Source organism: Panthera pardus, unplaced genomic scaffold (assembly GCF_024362965.1).
Source record: "Panthera pardus isolate Hobbes unplaced genomic scaffold, ASM2436296v1 HiC_scaffold_16, whole genome shotgun sequence".
Taxonomy (NCBI): Eukaryota; Metazoa; Chordata; class Mammalia; order Carnivora; family Felidae; genus Panthera; species Panthera pardus.
In genome coordinates, this window is record NW_026526721.1 from 144,672,397 (window position 1) to 144,695,597 (window position 23,201).

A 23,201-nucleotide genomic window follows, 5' to 3' on the forward strand; every position below is an offset into this window, starting at 1 on the left:
ATCTACAAAAATGAGTCAAATGAGTCACAAAATAAAAGGCTGTAAAGTAAGACATCATATACCTAAAACGTGGGTGTCAGAAGTAAAAACTTAGTGCCTTTAGAATGGGTTCAAGCTTAAGCTTGATACAGACTACTTAATATAGACTACTACATGCATAAGATATTATATATGAACCTAACGGTAGCCACAAATCAAAAGCCTGTAATACATAAAAAAATAAAAAGGAATCCAAGCATAACGTTCAAGAAGGCTATCAAACCACAAGGGAAGAGAAGAATCAAGTATGTTAAGTTTCAGATAAAAATCACAGAACTTTTATATTAATTTTGTTAGACAAAATATGTGGTGTTGTTTTTGTTTGTTTGCTTAAAACAGCAAATCCTGTAAGCCCCATAAGATTATCTTATCGGTTTATGCATTGGTTGTTTCATGTTTAATACAAACTTTGGATGACTAGAAATACTCCACTAAGCAAACAAACAGTAATTACTCCTTCATAATTACTGTGCAACTTTATCGCCATGCATTGTTATAATTATATTTTAAATACTCCCCATTTTCATGATAGACCATAATGTCTTCTAGCACATTACAATCTGTGGCTTATAACTGCCTCTCACTTCCACAAAGGCCTCTTCTTCATTTAGTCTGTATTTTAACTACTGTGAAAAGAGACTAAACAAAATTAATTGGTAGTATAATAGCGCAATAAGGAAATTGTATATAGAAATAAATTGTATTTAGCGCAATAAGGAAATTGTATATAGAAATAAATAATATATCTGTGCTACTGAAGTCATCTCATTAATCAAAGGATTCATGTTTAACATTTAAGACGCATTCCTTCTTCCTTACAAAGTCAGTCCAGATCAAATCACTGCTTCCCAAACTGGAGTATGCAGAGGAATCACCTGGGGATCTGGTTCAAATGCAGATTTTGATTCAGTGGGTCTTGGGAAGGGTCAAAGAATCTGCATTTCTAACAAGCTCTCAAGTACTGATCCCATTGCTGCTGGTACTTGGACCACACTTTGAGTAGCATCACTTTCAAGTATTATGTGTACCTATGTGCAAAATGCTGTCAACAGTATACATACGTGCGTGCATGCACACACATATGCATGTAGAAACTTCCCCCCAACCTTTGCTATAACCCCTTTCAACCTCAAGCCTGGAAATTAATTATTACTGTTAAAAGACTTAACACAAACAGAAACCACATTCAATTTATGAAAGCCTGCCAAGTAAGCAGTAGGTAATTTCTCTCTGAATTGAGATGAGGTAGAGTCACAGAAGGCTTTCTGCAGAACTTGACATAGGAGCTACATTCTAAAGGTTGATTAGTAGTTTGCCAGATGGAGGGTGTGTATTTGGGAAACTGGGAAAGGAAATTCCAGGCAGGGGGAAAGGCATTCAGAGGTGAGGGAACTTTAAACCACAGGAGTGGGAGGAGTCTAGCAAAAGATAAGATCAAGGGTATAAATTCTTCTCTTCTAGTAGAGGAGTTTGGATTTTATCTTGCAGGTATTTAGAAATCACCAAGAACTAGATGATAATATAAATCTTTTTTTTTTTTTTTTTTTTTTTTTTTTTTTTTTCCTGAGAGAGTGAGCTTGAGAGAGAGAGAAGGAGCTTGTGTCTGCTCAGGAGGAGAGGAGGGGATCAGAGGGAGAGGGAAAGAATCTTAAGCAGGCTCCATGCTCAGCAGGGACCCAATTCAGGGCTCAATCCCAGGACCCTGGGATCATGACCTCAGCCAAAATCAAGAGTCAGACCCTCAACTGACTGTGTTACCCAGGTGCCCCAGAAAATGATCTTAATTCATCTAATTCAGTATTTTCTCTTACACTCTCAGTGAAATCCACTCCCACCACCTCCCTGGGAAACTAAATTCAAGGATAATATTAGGGCTATTTCATCCTTTTTTAATGACACATTTGAAAATTTATTTCTGGGATTTTACTTTTTTAATTCATTTAATAAACTTGGGACCCTGTCTGCTTTCCCATCATAATCCCCTTCAAATCAATAAAGTAATAGCAGATGTTTCAACTTCACAATGTCAAGAAACATAAATAGGTCATTACTAACATCCATAATGAAACAGCTTATGAAGATCCTCAAATATCAGGGTGGCTAAGATTTGAAGCCTCTGAGACACTGTAAAACACAACTCACAAAGACATCTAAGTTGAAAGGTAAAGTCTTATCCTATAGCTTTTGAAATTTTCCTCAGTGTTAAAAATAATTGTTTTGGGGCCCCTGGGTGGCTCAGTCGGTTATGCCTCTGACTCTTGATTTTGGCTCAGGTCATGACCTCACGTTTCGGAAGGTCGATCCCCAGGTCAGGCTCTGTGCTGGTCATGGAGCCTGCTTCAGATTCTCTGCTTTCCCTCTACTCATCTCCATTCACACACGCTCAGTCTCTTCCTACCCCCCCCCCCCATTCTCTCTCTCTAAGATAAAAAATATACATATTGTTTTGAAAGTTCTCTTTTCAATAATGAAAATCTTCAAGGTAGGTTTAGAACCCAGAATCTTAAATTCTAAGTATAATTGATCCTCAGCAAGCTAGAATATTGTTGCTTGGTAAAATTTCTTTCAAGGATCCTTCTGTAAAATTTCTTTATGCCAGTAGGTAGAAGAAATCCTAAGGTTAATCATTCGTTCAGAGCCTTTTGTTTTCCTGCCAATGCTGCCCTGCTAATTCCATAGCTCCCAAGGTTTCACAAAAAAAGATCTTGAAATATGTATGTGCATGTGCATGCATATGTGTGTGTATACATGCCAAAGAGACACATTTTGAGGTGGCAAATTTTTCTTTTTTTAATTTTTAATTTTTTAAAAGTATATTTATTTATTTTGAGAGAGAAAGAAACCATGTGTGGGAGGGGCACAGAGAGAGAGAGAATCCCAAGCAGGCTCTGCACAGTCAGCACAGAACCTGACACGGGGGCTCAAACTCATATACTGTGAGATTATGACCTAAGCCCAAATCAAAAGTCAGATGTTTAACTGACTGAGCCACCTGGCACCCCTGGACAGCAAATTTTTTCTTGCCTACAGTGTGTAACAGCATGGTATTTATCCTAATAGCAAAATACAGATTTGATGGATTTAAACTGTCAATAGATCTCCTGCAAATGAATAACAAAAAAATAGTAAAAACAAACAAACACAAAAAAAACCACAACAGAAAAAGGAACAGGGAGCATTCAGTGTAGGCAATTGCATATAAACACACGTAAGAGAACATGACTTGTATCACGTTAAAGGGATAATGGGAACCAAACTTCGGTGATGACTCAGGAGAGGAACCTGGGCTGTAGTGGCCAGATGATCCAGAGACAAGCTGCAGTCAGCAAGAACCATTTTGGAAATGCAGATCCTCTCAATGAGCAAATCTTTTCGATGTTCTTGGAGGTCAGTTGCAAGTTCTGTGGCCAAACCACCAAGGAGTTAAAAGTGGGACAGAGCTGGTGAACAATAAGCCTAGTTGATTAAACACTCTACACTCAGACTCTGCCAAGTAACCAGGTTTCGTAGCTGATGCATGGACAGTGGCTGATGAAGATGCTAAGCAATAGTGAGAGTTGTAGCGAACGTGGATTTAATAGTCATTTATGTACCATATACTAGTTTAAGCCCTTTTCACACATTAATTTATTTAATCTTCACAGCTGTCTGAGGTAGGGAACATTATTACCCTCAAAGAATTTAAAAAGTGCCTGGTGTCTTATAGCTGGTAAGTCAGGAAGCCAGGAAGCAGACCGCTACCCCTAACACTGAAATGCACGCAAACTAAGTGTTAAAGCAGAAACACGAACGACCTCAAGAGAAGTTGTTATCATATTCTAGACTATTAGAACCAGTATATTATGTACACTAAAAGAATCCATTTTAGGAGAAGATAAAGAGAAACCTGCTTCAGATGGTAGAAAGTATGACTCATGAAAGTTATTATCCCAAGAACCATAAAAGGTAGAATCAACAATTTTTATAGCAGGAAATTTAAGGTATTTCTTACTTGTCTTTTGTGAGAAATCTGTAGTATTGCCAGTGATAAACTCATGTGTCAGCATGACCAGCCATTTGAATGGATGAACATACCTTGAAATTTTAAAATGACAAAAGAAAAAATACCCTATAGTGAGGAATGAATATATATACACATATGCTTTTGGAGTATCACAGGAAATTTTCTTTAGCACAGAATTTTAGGGTCTTTTATTGCATTTAGTCTTTTAGTCCTTCATCTGGAGAAAGAATTTAAATACTTCAATGTGATGGCAGCAACTTTCTGCAGAAGTTTTAGGACTCACCCTTTCCTTTGTGTGATTTTGGTAGCTTCACCGAAGTCACCAATGTTGGAGGCTCCTAAAAGCAGACAGCTGGGAACCACTTGTGCTTGGTGAGGAATGACACTGGTTGCGTTGTGAGCCAGGAGGAGTTACGTATTCTATGCTTCCTCTGTAGGACAAGCAAAACATTTTGTTTTTCATTTCGCCTGGCCAATTGTGACTTTCTGTCTACTTGAGTCATTTTCTTCAATATTGATTAATAGAATTCTGCTGCTAATAAACTAAAGGATTGAGTAAATACTACTGCCACTTAAAGCCAAAGGATTTTCAAATATTTTTTTGTAGATACCCACTCATTTCTTTTTCCATTATTGATTTTGGAGACAGTTGAAAGTCTCGTGAATCCCTTAATTTTTTTTTTTTTTTCTGCTTCATCCAGATTAGTAAATGCAAGCAACCTAGGTGGAGTAGAAATGGGGAGGAATGGATGTTGGGGAAAATGGTGTCAGTTATCTATTAAGATTATAACATATCAGGGGCGCCTGGGTGGCTCAGTCGGTTGGGCGGCCGACTTCGGCTCAGGTCATGATCTCGCGGTCTGTGAGTTTGAGCCCCGTGTCAGGCTCTGTGCTGACAGCTCAGAGCCTGGAGCCTGTTCCAGATTCTGTGTCTCCCTCTCTCTGACCCTCCCCCATTCATGCTTTGTCTCTCTCTGTCTCAAAAATAAATAAACGTTAAAAAAAATTTAAAAAAGAAAGATTATAACATATCAATTGCAAAATTTTAGTGACAGGAAACAGTAAAGATTTATTTCGCTTACATATTTGTGGGATGGCCTTACTGACCTCACCTGGGTTTATACATTTTTCTGTGGTCACCTGCATGTTATCTGTGTACGTCTGCTGATTTTAGATGAGCTTACGCACATGTCCGGGTGGTGGTCATTGGATGATCTACTTTGGCTTTGGCTCTGATGGTAGGGATGACTCATCTACAGTCGTACCTCATCCTGCAGCAGACCAGGCTGGGCATATTCACGTAGCTATGCAGAAAAGTAAAAGAAGCAAACCTCAATGCTTAAAAACATTTCAATCCTCTGCTTGTGTCTCATTTGCTAACATTTCATTGTCTAGAGAAATTCACATGGGGTCAGACCAAGAGTCAGACGACTCGATGACACTACATTGTCAAAGGCAAGAATACAAGGAGAGATCAAGAATTAGCATAATGCAGGGGAAGAAAAATAATTTTCCTTCTACTTTTCTAGGTTCTTGACTGGGACCCCCCCATAATAAAGACATGTTAATATTAACAGGAGAAAAACAAATAGAATTTTAATAACTTGTATATCTCTTGCATGGAGATATCCAGGAAAACCTTGTAACTCTCTGAAATGGTCCAAGTCACCATCTTAAATATCATCTTTAGCTAAAGACAAAAGATGTTGGGGAAGGGGTAATGAGACCAGTAATGGGAGGTTACCAGAAAAAGCACAGTAAACAAGGGTAAGGTTGTTACACGGATTTAAGGCCTCGCTTCTCCACTGATAAGTTTCTTGAGATCTAGAATACTCTTTTCTTCCAGATACAAAGAGGGAGACACTGTTACAAATGGAGATTTCCCTTATAAATGTAAACATCTCTTAAAAAAGGGTAACTTCTAGTCAGTTTTCAGAGCTTTTCCTCTATCTGCTGTTTCTTAAAAATAATCAGCCTGAGCTAATCCTTATGCCAAAGAGGCATATTTTTTGGACGGTATATTCTGCTCCCCTTCAAACATTAAACAATTACATTTTAGAAGAACACATTTTCCCAGTGGGTTGGAAGAGGAAAGGTCCATTTTAGTTTTCAGACTGTAAACTTACAAATTAGTATATGGTTTATCCAAGCAAATGAAGAAACAACAACAAAAATCCTCCCAGCCATGTTAATGCATTGGCCACGTTTTTTAGGGCAATATGGATTTATTTTATTCATTCAGTTTTAAAAATATTTGTGCTAATAATCAGCAATTTTTCTAGTCAAGTAAGGATGTGGAGAGAACATGAATTCTCAAAGAATAAGTTTCTTCCTGTTGTGTTTTATAAAATTGTCAAATAAGTTTACTTAAGTCACCAAGGATCACCACATTTCCCCCCAGGCCGGGATTCATTTGTTAGGGCCATATCCTTTGTCTAGATTTTATCATGTGGGCTCATTTAATATTTAAGTAATTGTTCTCCCTGAGACACTGACTAGTTTTCACTGGGAAATTGGAGTGAAAGAGGTTCAACGGACAATCAACTTCTAGCCTTTTTGAAATTGCAGGGATTAATGAGAAAAAAACTAATTTGGTTGCAATTAGCAAAATAGCTCCCATTTTAGAAGGAAACTCCTAAGGATCTTTTTCCAAAATAGAATCCTACAGTTTCTACTGTGAAAACATGGCAACTTTGAGGAGAAATATTTATCTTCACACAAATACTGGTTATGAATAAGTTTCTAATGTTAAAAAGCAAAATGAGACATACATTTTAAAGCTCTTATTGGCTTTATTCAAGGATTCATGGATCAGGCAGCATCCCATCAGGCAGGTAGAAAGGAACTCTGAGGAGCTGTGCAAATTGGAGGCTTCTATAGGCAGAAGGGAGTGTGAACAAAAGTATTGGCAAAAAAAATGGATTGGTTATGGCAAAGTCACTTTTCTACAGAGGATGGCCCGGGATCTATCAGGTAAATTAACCTCAACAGTGCTGATCAGGTGACTCCTGACTGACTGGTTTAAACTTCCATTTCTGGAAGAGCCAAAACTTTAATTAGGTTAGGTTTTGGTCTGGTGACATGAAACTTCACATAAGTGACTCCATTTTGGACCCGTTGTCTGGTTTTTAGCATTAACATAACTGGAAGGAGTTGACATTCGCCTCTTTACTTCTAAGGCAAGTTCACTTTCTGCTTCAACTGATTATTTTTTCAACAATATTTTTTGTTTTCTTTTATGGTCTGCCAGTGCTCTTTCGAAGCCCAGTTAGATAGAATAACAGCCAACATAATAGAGACTAAAAGGGGGCCAAATATCTCTCCAGAAGCAAGACAACTTCAAAGATACGCATTACAAAGCACTACTGTGATTCAAATAATCACTTGTTTTTAAGGGGGATTTGCTAATGTAGAATTGGTTTCTTATCTTTCCAGCCCCTAGTGAGCCTTTACTGTGCAAATTCGCTGATGGAGGACAAAAGAAGCGACAGAATCAAAGCAAATACACCCAGAATGGAAGGCCTTGGCCCAGGGAAGGAGAGGTGAGTGAGTACTGACTGACTTTTGCTCAGTAATATAGCCCCATGCTTTCCTCAAAATGGCGGCAAGACAGACATTTGGGGCCCTGATGAAATCAGGTCTCGTAGAAAACCAAATCGCTTCGAAGAGGGCAAATGAGTAGGCCTATATTAATGTGCTCAGGATAAAATTACTTGAGGAGGAATGTAGGAATTCAAAATTGACCTCAGTTCTGTACTACAATAAGTCCTCTGTCTTTCACCAAACCTTAACCTGATACATACTCGCTGAAAGACTTATCCACAAAGAGTTGATCCATAATCGTATAGTACCTAAAAAATATTTTCAGTGAAATCAGTAATGAGCGTTGAATGTTTATGTACTTGGAAAAAACTAAAAATTTCGATTTATTTTATTGGGATCTACCATTGCACATATATGTGTTTTATATATTTTTCCATATGCTCATAAATGTGTTGATACGTATTTTACATAAGTATATATCAACATAAGATATGACATTTTCATTTTTTTATATTGAAATAACATTTTAAATTGAACGAAAAGTTGATATACACAGGGTTTTGTTTTTCACAACAAAAAGAAAGGCATTTAACAGTTAATGATCCACTTACCCTCTTAACACAAAACAGGAGAAAAGCAAGCGTAAGCATCCAGTGACACTTGAGAATGAATTCCTTTTGCTTATTTTTGCTGTAAGAAGACAAGGAAAAGGTATCTGGGCTTCTAAGAAGTGTTTTATTCTCTGTGAAAAGGAATGGAGTTTTTTGAATGACTTGAATAAATGCTATTTTGTACCAAGGCCATACTTTCAACAGAAGAGCTTTATTTTGTATTTCTATTCAAAGCACCCACTTCATCTATTTCTCATTTAGGAGCCATCCCACTTGATGCAGCATTTTACACTTTCAGTACTGGGACTGAAGGAAAAGAGAGTGGGGTTTTCCTCAGCAAAACGTTTAGCCATTTTTTTTTTTTACTAAGACTGTGGTGTGTTTTGAGTTTTTCCACACAGGTCTCAAAACCCCTCTTAAAGTATAAATTGTGTTCAAGTATTGTATAATCTATAACTCTTTATTTTAAGACATGAAAAAGAGAATCATCATCAAACACCTGAAACTAATGAAAAAGGAAAGAGTTTCAATATCTTGAAACAGTTTCACAATACCTGTGACCAACTTTAGAAAGGCAGCCTGTGTTATGTTCAAAAAAGGAAGAGGAAAGGGAATGACCCTTGTGTTTTTAGGGTTGGGTTAGTGATCAGCAGTTAGCTCCATCGTCCCCAGAAGACAGCTGATTTCTGATAGTATTCATTATGACATCCATCCCATACCAAACATCTGTAGTCTACAACGACTCATTTGATCTTTTAAATTTTTATTGAATCTAACGCCCACTGATGAGAGAGATTTCAGGATCGCAGACCATAAGCAAGAAGCCTCGACGGTCAGTCAGATAAGCTGGGATGACCGAAAGCTCAGTTCCTGTCTCCGTAAGGTCCTGTCTTATTGCATCCACAAAATAGATGCCAGTTGCATGCAGCAAGACACCCCCCTCTTACACATTTCTCAAGATCAAGCCAGTCAACATAAAAGAAATGTAGACTGCGAGCTGCCACTTTGCTACTGTAGACGAATCTAGAGCTTTGGGTTTAGATCTTGGTAAAGACCAAGTGTGCTATTGCCACAGAAGCGTTGTGGTGTCAACGTTAGCAACCAGAGCATCTTGTAATTTACTTGTAGGTTTTAAACATATATCCCTAATCTCTGTTGTCAAAAGCTGCTTTTTAAGAGTTATACCTTTTGATGTTGAACTGTGAAAATCAAAGGAGCTTAATTAAATTTACCTGTGACCAATAAAAATGTATTCCAAGTATGTAGATACATTCAGAAGAAAGAACTTAGGAAAAGAAAGGGCATGCACTAAAAATATGCTTATCACATATTTTGGTTTTGAGATAAGCATATTAATGTTTACACCTCGATTGTGGTTTTAGGTGTAGATACTCTAAGGATGTTGGATAACTTTTTGTCCCTATCATTTTATATACATATAGATGATATAGATACAGATATGGATATAGATGTATATAGATATATTTGCTTCTATTTCTGCTTGCATTATACTTGCTAAATTGTATTAGCATGGTTGGTAAAGTTTGACGTAATGTAGTTCATTCCTATGTAAGCAATATTCAGTGAACTTTTATATACCAGGAAATTTTAATTACCGTATTTCATTGTTTCCAAGACCCATGTTTTTGTTGTTGTTTTTCCACATTTTAACACTTCTGAAATTGGTTCTCCTCTTATAATCAATGGCATTATGAGAAGACAAGTTGCATTTGCTCTCGTTAGTCATCTGGGAGCACTATCTACATTCTCTGCTGGTCTTTGACCCCTCTGACTTCACGAATTGAAACTCTAACCCAAGCAAGGACTCTGGGTCAGATTCTTAGGAGAGATTTTCTCTGGGCCCTTCCTTCATCCAGTATTAAGGTTGAGACATAATCTTTCCTTGAAGTCCATTCTTTTTTTTTTTTTTTTTTTTTTTTAATAGCCCCTTGGCATACCAATTTGATGAGGAGATCATTTGGGGTATTTGTTTTTGCTTGTTTTTTGTTGCAGTTATTGTTGTTTTTAGATGAGATGATGGTAAACCTTTCATTGTTGCCCTAGATAAAATGAAAGATGATAATTTCAATTCCAGTGCTTCAGCATTTGGGATAGTAGCACAGATTGAGGCTCATGTTTTCTCTGCCTCTCTTGAAAGTCAGGTAAAAAAACGATAGTGTGAAAAGGATTTCTCCTAAAATGTTTAAGCATCTTACAAGTACCTAAAGCATGACAACTGATAAGCTAATTAAAATTTTAATGTCTTGTGTAAAGCTGTTTTCTTCTGAGTGGCATTTTCATAACAGTTCTCTTAGCATGGTGAAATGCACTTCTTTATCAAAAAAATTCTAGTAATGAAAACTTTACACACATAAATTAGTGTAAATTAGCAAGGTTTTGAAATACAAATATATGCTGCTGGACATGTTTTTGCATAAGTGGAATACACAGGGATATTTTAAAGTTCTTAATTAATCTCTCAAGTGACAAGCAAAACTGAGCAGAATGATCAGGGATTGGGGCTATTAGGCCTCTCTTAGTGCTCTACAAATCTTATCATTTTATTTCTTCATATAGCTATTTACAAACTCTTTGGTCTTAGTATCCCTTCATACTCTTAAAAATGATTGTTTATTAGTTCATTAAAAAAGAATAAACCATCCCTTGTTAACAAAAATATTATATCTTTCAAAGTCAGTTTTTTTGAGAATAATGGCACTCTTTTACCTTTTTGCAAATCACTTTACTGTCTAGGTTGCTAAAAGATGACCAGATTTGCATATCTACATCAGCATCCAACCTGTTGCCATAGTTTGTTTGATTTAATCATATGAAAAAAAATCCAGCTTCATACAGAATGTCATTGAAAAAGGGAGAACCTGTGGATCTCCTAAAAATATCTCACCAAACCCTCAAGTGTCCTTAGGCCACACTTTGAGAACCACCGTCCCAGAGAACCTTGAGCCAGGGACAGGGCTCATATTCAACTTCCATATACCAGAAGGGCCATGCTGCTTGTTAAAATAGTAAAACATATTTGTTTCATTTGGTAAATAACCACCAGCACTAGTCCATCAGTACAGCCCCTCCACCCCTTCCACTTTGGTGGCTCCTCAGGACGTCTTACCATCTCACAAGAATGGGGTGCTACCTGGCACTGCAGGAGTTCCCCAGGATCCTACCCCAGCATTTATGTTCTGATTGGCCGGTGCTTACAACATAATGGTGGCGAAATGTTTTTAATGTCACCCCTAGCTCAGAAATGGTCTCACTGTATCATCAGTATGACTTTCATGACATTCATAAGCTAGATAGCCCATTACATCTGAAGGCATATTCTTTACTTCAGGCAAAATGTTTCCCAAAATTGATCGTGTTAGTGTTCTCCCAAATGATTGGACTGGAATCAGGAATGCTGCATATCAGTCAAAAAATACATCAGGAGTCATTGGAATAAAAGACATAGCATAAAGAATACAGTCACTTGTTTTGTAATAGGGTTGTATGGTGACAGATGGGAACTATATGTGTGGTGAGCACAGCATAACGTATAGACTTGTCAAATCACTACTTTGTACACCTGAAACTGATACAACAGTGTGTGTCCACTCTAGACAAATAAAAAAATTAAAAAACAAACAAATGAACAAACAACAACAACAAATACACATATCAGGAACATGAAGAAGAATTCCTGTTGCTTCTTCCTATGTTTCCAAAGAATGCTTTTCCAATGATTACCAAAAAGCCCCCAGATTTGTTTGGAATCTATGCCCAAATAATAAGTACAACTGATCAGAAACATTCAGCTATGTGGTAAAGATGACTGGCTGAAATCAAAGATGATGGATGCTTCTACAACAATGATGAGAGTCAGTCAAACCTTGAAATTACTTTATGTTGACATTTGTTGTGACTAGCCTCTGGGTCTCCTTCAGAATTTTCAAATGCAAGTGAACATTAATTGTCAGATCATGGAAGACGGTGCTGTTTCACCAAATTGTCATGTTGGGACATTATCCTTAAGTACGCAAATACCATAAACAAACTATTTCTCACTGGCTTTGAAGCTCTAATCTAGCTTTCGTAAGATCTTCACAAGTCCTATAGTAATTGAGTCACTAAACGCCATCGATAACAATTGCTTCAGGAATTGCACTTCAAAGAAATAATATTTTGGCTATGGACCCAAACAAGAGACCCAGCAATTGAACAAAGAAGTGACCCCACAAGGTATTCAAAAGTCCAGTGGAAAAACACCAAGATTTTTATTATGAAAACTAAAACAAATAAAATGGTGTTTCTTGCTTTTATCTGATCTACAGTTCTCTGCTAGAGTCAATTTCAAAGCAATGAGCAGTAACAAATAATCTCTCTCTATGTGATCCTCTGAAGATATTTTTCCTTACTGGGGAAACATTTTAGGAGATTGTCTTCACGGTCTAGATATGGAGATGAACTAATGGAGCTAATATAGTATTGTTAACAATCAGCACCCAGGTTCCCAGGAATAGTTGGCAGGTTATGTTGAAGAGAAAATCAAGTAAGCTTTTGGGGGATGCATTCTCGGAATACTAAGGTTTGGAAATTCTTACCTATTCCCAAGGAAAGAAACAAATTTTAGATAAGGCATGATGACGTATTATATCTCGAAGACGTTTTATTTGAGGGCATTTTTAATTGCCCAAGACACAAGCCTCTGGGTATATGAATACAGTACATGCACTTCATAATACCAAGGGGATGGGTGCCATTCACACAAACCAAATGTAAATTGCGCTCCTTATTGTAGTGCAATGCTACTGGCTCTGCCTGGACGTGTTCATTTCAAAGCCTTTAAGAGATGGAATAAACTGACAGAGTATGCTTTAATTAGATCTCATTAAGGCACTTACAAAATCCACTATGAGTGAGCTGAAAGCTCAAGTTACCAGTTTTACCACAGCCAACGTAAGCCAAGTGATTTGTTACGACCTATAACCCAGATAATAGGTTGTCTATTTTCAGACCTGAAATCAACTTGTTTTCAGTGATGGATGAAAACTTCTCCTGTGCTGTAAAGTTTTATAGCTCTTGTCCATTTAGAACTACTATTAATAAAAATTCTCTTCAGTGCCAGTAAGTGAATGAAAGCCTGCAAAGGTCATGTGGGAGAAATGGGGTTTCTTGTGCTGTTATGAAGTCCATAGCCAAGTACAGGCATAGTTGATGAACCTGATTCCAAACGTCCGGCCTCCTCCTCATTGTGCCACAAGGCATGAGGAGTAATTATTCATTCCGACTAAATCCATTTATGATTGACACAAAGATGTCTTTTTAGATTTCTGAGTAGACAGATACCCGTAATCAATAACAAAATAGTTCCATCCTAGATTCTCATTCAGATAAACATTTTCCTTGAGGGTATGTCCTGATTTTTATGTTTGCTTTTGTTTTTATTTTTCTGAGAGAAAGTTAATACATGCAGAGTTGGCGTCATAATTCTGGATTTCCACTGTGTCTCCATCACCATAATCATCAGTACTCTTGTTGTCAAAAAGCATTTGTTCCTTCCATGACTGATACTTTGTGCTGTGTCCCAAGGACATAATGAAGTGTAGGGAGTGACCCTTGCCCTGGATGTATATTAGAAATATACATACACCGTGAGAACCCTTCTATCTCCTCGTGTTTCCTATTTCCTTTCTTACTTTCTCAATATAGGACTACCTCTTGCAGAAATGTTCTTTTTAAGAGAATTCTGTTTTAAATACATTTTTTAAAGTAATATTGGAGAAGAAACAGCTTAAACAAAAAGCATTCAGTCCGTAAACAAGCACTTACTGAGCATCCCCTATGTGGGAGGCACAAGACAGGAGATAATGGACATGACATAAACATACAGACAGATTCTCCACCCCCTGGGAACCTAAAACAGCAAAGATCTTCTCTGTAGAGTAGGCAGTTAAAGGTTGGATAGAATATAACTTATATCGTGGAACTAAAATCACTGATGATAACTGTCTATTAACCTACGCAACAGTGAAAGAAAACCAAAGCCAAAATAAAAATAATAAAACTGACAAATGCAGCAAACACAAGAACTGCAGCTCAGACTTGTCCCGTTACTAACCATTAACTGATTGATTGCTTGTTTGTTTTTCAGGGTAGGTAACGGAGAAACTGATTTATATGCATTGACAAGCCAGAAAATCATCCCAGAGTTGAAAATTTCACCTTGTTACTTGTCCAGTAGAGTCCCCTATGCCCTTGGGTACTGAGTTGGCACAGAGAGAATAATATTTAGAGGAGCAACTTGAGCTTGGGTGGGATGGGATACATCTTGAATCCTTCTCTAGTACTCTACTAACTATTGACAATCATAGTTCCTTCTGAAATTTAAGGAAGCACATGTGTCAGCATCTGTGATGTGCACAATACTGTTGGCTTTTCTTCACATTTTATCAGACACTCCAGTAGTTAGGGAGGAAACTCTAGCATTTCCATCACAGATCCACAGCTTTTAAGCTGAGGGACAAACTTGGGAAAGTTTTATCGTTTTTCTGCTTCAGTCTCCTCATCAGTAGAATGAGAATGGTTAAAAGTGTATATTTAGTGATTGGAAGGATTAAATGAGGTGCCGAGGATAAAGCACTGATCACAGTTCCTGGAAAACTATAATCACTCTAGTATTAGCTATTATAACTATCATAATATCATCAACACAAGTCAGGGCGTTTTAATCTGAAAGCCAGCTTTGCTATGTGTTTCTTATGACTCAAATGCTTAATTCCTTGGTGTCCAATTTTATGTCATGTCTCTTTTATTTTCCAAGTGGGAATTCTTTTTAATGATACAACATTTATTTGAAAAGACATCTGCTACCAATATCATTTTTCCAGCTGAATTTTTCACTTATTTAATAAAGTATATTATAAAGCAAGTAGAAATTAATTTATTTTTACTTTGACCCAGATTTTATTAAGGTTTTTATAAGATCACATTCCAAATCATCATCTGCATTCCAAGCATTATTTAGCACTGAGGCATTAGATGGTTTTCAAATTTGTAGCCACTTTTCTCTTGAAGGTCGTGTGATCATAAAAGCCAAGGGCTGGCAAGGAAAGAGAAGGATGGAGAAGATGAAAGAAAAAGAAAAAAAGAATATTGAAAGAAAACATGAACTATAGCTAGATACCAAGGAAAAGATGGAGCCACTATTGAGATCTGATGAATTACATGGTTAGTGTTTTTAAAGAGAAAGAAAATGAATTATTAACCTACCTATTCCGGCAAGTAATGGCAATTAGTTTTGAATGCAAAAAGTGCTCACACAACCTCTGTGGCTATGAAAAATACTCCTCATGATCAAGTACTTTCAAACATTCTTCAAAGCAATTATCTTCGACAGAAGCAGCATCCTGATGGGAATGCTGGATTTAACAAATAATTGGGAAGTAAGAATTTTCTTGCATATTCTATGGCTCCCTAGTGCTGAATGTCAGTAATCTATTGCCCAATAATCTATTGAATGCCCTAATCTATTTCAAGAGTAATGTTACCAATTTTTTTTGTGTAAGGAATTGTTAGAATCCTTCTAAGTTAATACTAATGCCATTTATGAAATTTCCTTTTGTTTACTGAAAGACTCAGACTCGTGAAATTATCAGTTAAAAAAGATACGGTGGATCTTCATTATTCATGGGTTCCCTGTATACAAACTTAACGTACTTGCTACAATTTGTTTCTAACCCTGAATCAACATTCATGGTGGCTTCATGGTCATTTGTGCAGAGCAGTAAAATGTTTGAGTCGCCTGGGGATTAAAGAGTATACTTACCATGAAGAGCACTGTGTAAGGTATTGAATTGTACACTTAGAACTAATATAACACTGTGTATTAACTGAACTGGAATTCAATTTAAAAAAAAACTTAAAAAAAAAAGTCTGAGTCACCAAACATCCATACTCTCAAGATTGAGCAAGGCAGGCTCTTGTGTCAACCTATAACACTATAAACACGTGTCCTTTCCTTGGTTTATGTAGGGCCACATTTTTCCATGTTTGTGCTTTTCACTGGTGATTTCACTGTTTAAAATGCCCCCAATTATAGTGCTGACGTGATGCCTTGTGTTCCTAAGCACAAGGAATCTATGCTGTGCCTTGTGGAGACAATATGAAAAGGAAATGGAGATCAGCTTTGCGCAAGCATGACTTATAGTGCTTTGGCTTTGAGTTCATTGTTGATGAATCAAAAATATATAATAAGGTGTCTTTAGACAGAAACACAGTTAAAGCAATGTTGTGCATTAATTAGTTGGTGAAAATGTTGTGATCAGAACCTAACCCTGAATTTCTTCTAGGAGCAATGAGTCAATATTCCTAATTCAGTGTTCATGGTGACTTTAGAGAATATAATTGCTGCTAATAACAAGAATTGTGTCTTGTTTTCTGATTATTATTACTGAGTGGGAGCCAGTTACTGGTCAAGTCTGTATCTCTTCCATTGATTTAAAAAACCAATGTCCATGGGTATCAAAAATAATGTACTGATTCATGCAACCAACTGTCTTTATGTAAAAAGTTGTGTCTGAGTCAATTATCAATTGTTATGGATCTAAAGACAACAGTTTTTACTCTTTACTCTTTACTCAACCAAAAATGCAAAACTTTCTAAGGAATTTGGAAAAGCTCGGGTCCTATTTTCATGAGTTTAATGAGTCTATGAGCGACCAGTTGGCTTGTAATCACTTCATCAAGATCACTAAACATTGGACCCAGTGTAAAAATTCATATATCTTCCTTAGCAGTACAAAGTCATCCGCCTAATTGGGGCGCCTGGGTGGCGCAGTCGGTTAAGCGTCCGACTTCAGCCAGGTCACGATCTCGCGGTCCGTGAGTTCGAGCCCCACGTCGGGCTCTGGGCTGATGGCTCGGAGCCTGGAGCCTGTTTCCGATTCTGTGTCTCCCTCTCTCTCTGCCCTTCCCCCGTTCATGCTCTGTCTCTCTCTGTCCCAAAAATAAATAAAAAACGTTGAAAAAAAAAAATTAAAAAAAAAAAAAAAACAAAGTCATCCGCCTAACACATTGAATTATTTCTACTATCACTTATAACATTCTTATTTACACACCTATCTGCATATGAGAGAAAAAGCTATATTGGCCCTTGACTTTAGAAACCCCAGTGGGTCACATTGATATGGACAATATTTGATGTTCAAAGACACAAAGATGGCTATGGAAGTAATAACAAACAAGCTGCATAAAATCTGGAGAGAAGAGATTATCCCTATGGTTACCATTTATAAGGAACATTCAAAAGGAATATTTTGTTGAGTTTATGAAAGCATTTGGCTATCACTAGCTGTTACCAATGCTACTTAAAGCACATGCTTTGAGGCATTCTTAGCAGTGATGAAGACAAAAATGCACCTTAACCATGTGGCCCTCTTGCCTTCAGTTGGATCTGTTTGGAACAGTGCACCCTGCACACCAACTCTTTGATCAGTCACCAGTCAACACCCTTCTTATTAAATATCTGAAGAACCTGACAAGGCCCAGAAATATATCATTTCTACTAGCTTTGGAGCCATATTGACTGTAATTTAATTTTACAGTACTGAACATTAGAAAATTTATGTCTCAGAGATATGGAATTGAAGTGTTGCCCCAATACACCATTAGAAATTAAAAAAAAATACTTTAAAGGCAATAGTTTATCTAAAGAATTATTTCAAAACTTAGCAGTAAAAGGGTGTAGATCCATGTTATCTTTGACCATATTCCATGAAGGGGGAAGAATTATCTATACAGTTCATGATTTCCCTTGGGTATAACAACATGCTTGGCATTTAGTTGTCCAATTATTTTCTTTAATGGGACTTTGGAAGAAATTAAGATGTATGTAACAACATTGCCAGGTTTTGAAAATAGTTCTTTTAACCTTGAACTGAAGAAGAGACTTTACATATGTGATCTTAAAAAAAGTGATTGGCTCTTACGATGCATTACAACACTTGCGATTGACTTTGTTAGCCAGCCCATCAAATGTAGTCTTATTTATTTCATGTGCTTTACTGGCAATTTAGAGAGCAGGCTCAAGGTGAATGACACTTGTAATCTCAAAAAAATCTTCCCATTGGCCCAAGAACTTGAATTCGCAGTAGTTTAGCTTATAGACTTTCTAACTCAGGTAAGTGTTCTTATTTTAAAACTGCTGGGTTCATATTTTCTAACCTGTGATCACTAAAGATAAAAAGTAAATCTTGAAAATTCCTATAATAGTGTAATTTTGGATATGATGTGTCTGATGATGAGCTCCGATCATCTGCCCTAGTCTCCATTCTCAAAGAAGAGTAGGGGAAAGCATACTTATGTTCTAGGGGAGAAAGTAGGGATATGGGGTTTAGGAGGGGCTGAACAATGGAAAAATTATATCAAGCAATTATAGGGGAAAGACTGATGGTTAATCTCCATGTTCTCTGATACCTTTGACCCAGTCTCCATGGCAACTAAGTGGGGCCTCAGCCAACTAGGGAGTTTCTGGAGTTGTTGGTGCTGTCCTGGCAATTCCAGCCTGCCATAAGACTCAGAATTATCCCCATCGAAATTTAAACCACAGCTTACAACCTCCACATACCATCAAACTGCAGCAGGGACCTGGGAGAATATGGATCAATTAGCCGGATACCTAGAACTCCCACCTATTTAGCTTCACAGACCCACCCTGGTAGCAACCTCAGCATTTTATATTTTTCATCCTACTTAGTATGTTATAGTGAGGTTTACCAGTATATATACTCCATCACTGACTCTAAGGTACCATCAATTAAAGATGAAATATTATTTTAAATGTCACTAAAAAGAGAAGTTGCCAAACTCAAATGCCATCAATTATCATGCAAGCCCCAATTTTCACAGACTTTAAAATGTGAAGTGCGCGCGCACACACACACACACACACACACACACACACTGTGTTTTGGAATCTATAAAGTCAGCCATTTAGATTGAAATAAAATCAGAAGTGTCTACAAAAAATATGGTAGTGTTCTCTTGTGTATTTTATGATTATCAATAAAGGCTTAACTTAATTTTGGAAATGACAAACTCAGACTAGAGTTTTGAGAACTTGAGCTAGCCACATCATACCTTTTCTTCTCTTTCTCCTTTGACGATGCTTTCTTTGTGCAGCCATTGGCTTTTCCAGTCATCCAGGCTTAATTCTGTCTGCATCTTTTTGGCCTGTCCTTCTTCATTGCTATAAAAGGGAGAAATTCTCTGCCTGACTAGGATGCTTTAGCTGAAGCCAAAAAGGAGAAATACTGTGATGACATAGTGTATAAACAACAACATGACTCCCCCGATGTTCTTTTCCCAAACAAAGAGAGGTGAATTTTCTCTATTCTCTGCCTATTTTTCTAGTTTTTTTTTAAGTGATAAATCCCTTGCATTTCATTTGCATGATTCCTGACAAACCCCTGAAGATATCAAGATGATTTTTCATAATCGTCTCCCTACTACTCTTGGTCAGTAACTTGGATAAGAGGGGCCTCCAGGTTTTCTGGCTGCCTCTAATTGTCCTGGGTTCTTATTCATGATTTGGTTCCGGTACACTGGCTTCCCTGCTGAATTGGGAAGGTCGATTAAAAATCCCTCTGCGTCCCCCATGTCTACTCACCAGTCAAGGACTGACACATGTTCTTTATCAAAAGAGCATCTTCACAGCACAACAGTGTGGCTGAGGGGAGTTGCAAGCAGAGGAAGGAGAGGATGTCTCTGCCAACACACAAACAAGAAATGATAACTTGATAAGAGACACTGACCATACATTAAACGTACTAATTTAACTAGGCAATAAATTCTGGAATTCAGTATAGACACTTGAGTTTGAGACCAAGATTCCGAAATCACCGGGACATAAATCATACTTGGGATCTGAAAGTGAATGTCATTACTGTACAGAAGGAAAGAAGAGGGGGGCCAGCCCTGGCCCTGAGCACCAGCAGGCACCACAAAGGGGTGGACCGAGTAACATCAAAGGAGAAATTGCTCTCTGAGAAGTCAGAAGAAAAGCAGGCTCACAGAATTGCAAGGGATGTTGAAAGAAGAGGAAAATCACTGGTCAAATGATGCATACTAACCAAATAGATTTAGAATAAATATCTCCCTTAGATTCAGAAATTGTGAAACTTAGGAGTATTGTATGAGCCACTGCACAGGTTGGTAGGCATGTTTTACAGAACAATTAACAAGGACGTTTCTGTCTGATCTCAGGACCAGACTATATCTCTCTTTGGGAGATTAGGTAGTGTCCTGTCTACAGTCTCTTTTGTCCCTCATCTTCTCTTTAGCAGAGGGACTGGCTGCCCATAGTCCAGGGAACATGCCTTGAGCAGGCGAGAGCAGACACTTGCTTTATATGGTTGACTGCCTGTGCCAGGGGAAACACACCATTCAGTAATCACCTGACCACACCAGAGCCAATGCTGGCAAAGCCCTACCACTTGCCCTATTTTCTCACATTCCTTTTCAGTAGCTGCTACAACACTCTGCCTGCAAATTTGCCCTGAGCATACGTATTGTTTCCTAGGATTAGTTCCTTTTTTTTTTTTTAAACAGGAAAGAGGTTTAAAATCCTTTATTTTCTTTTTTTTTTTTTAACGTTTATTTATTTTTGAGACAGAACGAGACGGAGCATGAACGGGGGAGGGACAGAGAGAGAGGGAGACACAGAATCAGAAGCAGGCTCCAGGCTCCGAGCCATCAGCTCAGAGCCCGAAGCGGGGCTCGAACTCACGGACCGCGAGATCTTGACCTGAGCCGAAGTCGGACGCTCAACCGACTGAGCCACCCAGGCGCCCCTAAAATCCTTTCTTGAGGCACACGGGTGGCTCAGTTAACTGTCCGACTTCGGCTCAGGTCATGATCTCTCGGTTTGTGGGTTCGAGTCCTGTGTCAGGCTCTGTGCTGACAGCTCAGAGCCTGGAGCCTGCTTCAGATTCTGTGTCTTCCTCTCTCTCTGCCCCCCTCCCTGCTCAGACTCCATCTCTCTCTCTCTCTGTCTCAAAAATAAATAACATTAAAACATTTTTAAAAGAATCATTTTTTAGCCAAAAACTGTACTTGGTTATGACCATGTTGTGGTTTCCTGGTGATTTTTATCGGTTCCTCTGAATATCTTGGACATCCACACTTCTGCTATCGCATATGAAATCCTCAGTTTCTCAGCCAGTATGGCCATTTGTAATTATGAATTCTTATAGCTTCCAACACTAGGATCAGTGTATGATTAACCCTGAATTGTCAGTATTTATTCTTGACCTCCTTCCCATTCTCACATTGGTCCTTCTGGCTGTAGCAACTCCCATTTGATCCCAGACCGTCTGTATTCTACTGACCTAGCAAAGCTAAATGCTTCCTGACATTTTTGGGCTTACTTGTAAGTCAGGCCTCTAATCTGTATGGTTTTTGTAAATGATATGCCTTTTTGTAAATGACATGCCTTTTTTCTTCCTGAATTTAAAAATTAAGAACAATTCACAGAACAGTTCATATAATATACTTCTTTAAGATACTTCCCATTATAAAGTAATTCTAATTATATATAGCTTACAAAAGAGTCAGAAAAAAATACAGGAAAGAAAAAAAATTATGGTTATACCACTCCAGTATTTTGACATTTAATATTATTGAAATTAATTTCTAGTCAGAGATATTTTTTTAATTTTTTAAAAATTTTTGACCCATATGATACACATAATTTTGTATCATGGTTTCTTCGCTAAGGGACATGTTTCTAAAGAGAAATATTGGTAAGTAAATATAAACAAAGTTAAGTGAGGTTTCACTACAATAGCAGAACCCCAAATTTTATAACACATTATAATTTTCAAACCCTTTCACACACATAACTTTTTAAGCCACCTTACTTTACTTTTGGAATTTTTAACCATAACCCACTGACGGTTATAAATATTGTTAACATTGATTGCGAGAAATACACTCTTCAAAGATAATATCCAGGGGCGCCTGGGTAGCTCACTCGGTTGAGCGTCCACCTTTGGCTCAGGTCATGATCTCATGGTTTGTGAGTTGGGGCCCCGGGTTGGGTTCTGTGCTGACAGTTCAGAGCCTGGAGTCTGCTTCAGATTCTGTGTCTCCCTCTCTCTGCCCCTCCTGTGCTCACGCTCTCCCTCCCTCTCTCTTCAAAGGTAAATAAACATTAAAAAAAATAATATCCAGAAAATTACGTTATCCTTTTCTTATTTGGCTTCCTGAACTTATCTTGTGCTAATTCAGTACACAATATTTGCTAAAATATACAATATGTACTTATTTATTATTACTTATTATAGTATTTACTTATGTATATACTACAGTGTTGCCTTATATCTGATCATAGAAAGTTGGAAATTCTTGTGACTATTCATTTTTACCCATACAATTATGATGCATCATTTGTCAAGACAGAATTTAGAAAAAAAGAGAAATGTTATGCTAACACAATGATGTTTCCATTTTCCAGTAATTACAGTGTATGTCTATCCATATGAAGTTTGTTGCCTCAAATTTTTTGGTCCCCATTTACATGACAATATAAAAATAGTTTCAGGGGTACCTGGGTGGCTTGGTCAGTTAGGCGTCTGACTTCAGCTCAGGTCTTGATCTCAGGGTCCGTGAGTCTGAGCCCTGCTTAGGGCTCTGTGCTGACTGCTCAGAGGCTAGAGCCTGCTTCGGATTCTGTGTCTCCCTCTCTCTCTGCCCCTCCCCCACTCATGTTCTGTCTCTCTCTGTCTCTCTGTCTCTCTCAAAAATAAATAAACGTTAATAAATTTAAAAAATAGTTTCAAAAATGATAAAATCAGTTCTATCAGCCTGTCTTCTCATTAGCTTTGTTATAGTCCATGATCCTCTGCTCCTCGGAAAGACCAAGCATTACAGTCCAAAAATCTTTCTGAAGTGTTAATGCCTACTCCCCACTGAGACTAGGGAGCCCATAGCCCATAGCAGTATTTCCATGATTA

The 23,201-nt window shown here is 37.7% G+C and overlaps 1 protein-coding gene across 8 annotated transcripts in view; it reads left to right on the forward strand.

The window, feature by feature from the left end:
- The window catches only part of RBMS3 (RNA binding motif single stranded interacting protein 3), a 1,319,689-nt gene that overhangs the window by 1,158,455 nt on the left and 138,033 nt on the right, over nt 1-23,201 (forward strand). For all 8 annotated transcript variants that reach the window (XM_053903895.1, XM_053903896.1, XM_053903894.1 and 5 more), the window contains exon 10: nt 7,478-7,584. In XM_053903895.1, coding sequence (XP_053759870.1) covers nt 7,478-7,584 — 107 coding nt within the window. The remainder of the gene's footprint in view (nt 1-7,477; nt 7,585-23,201) is intronic.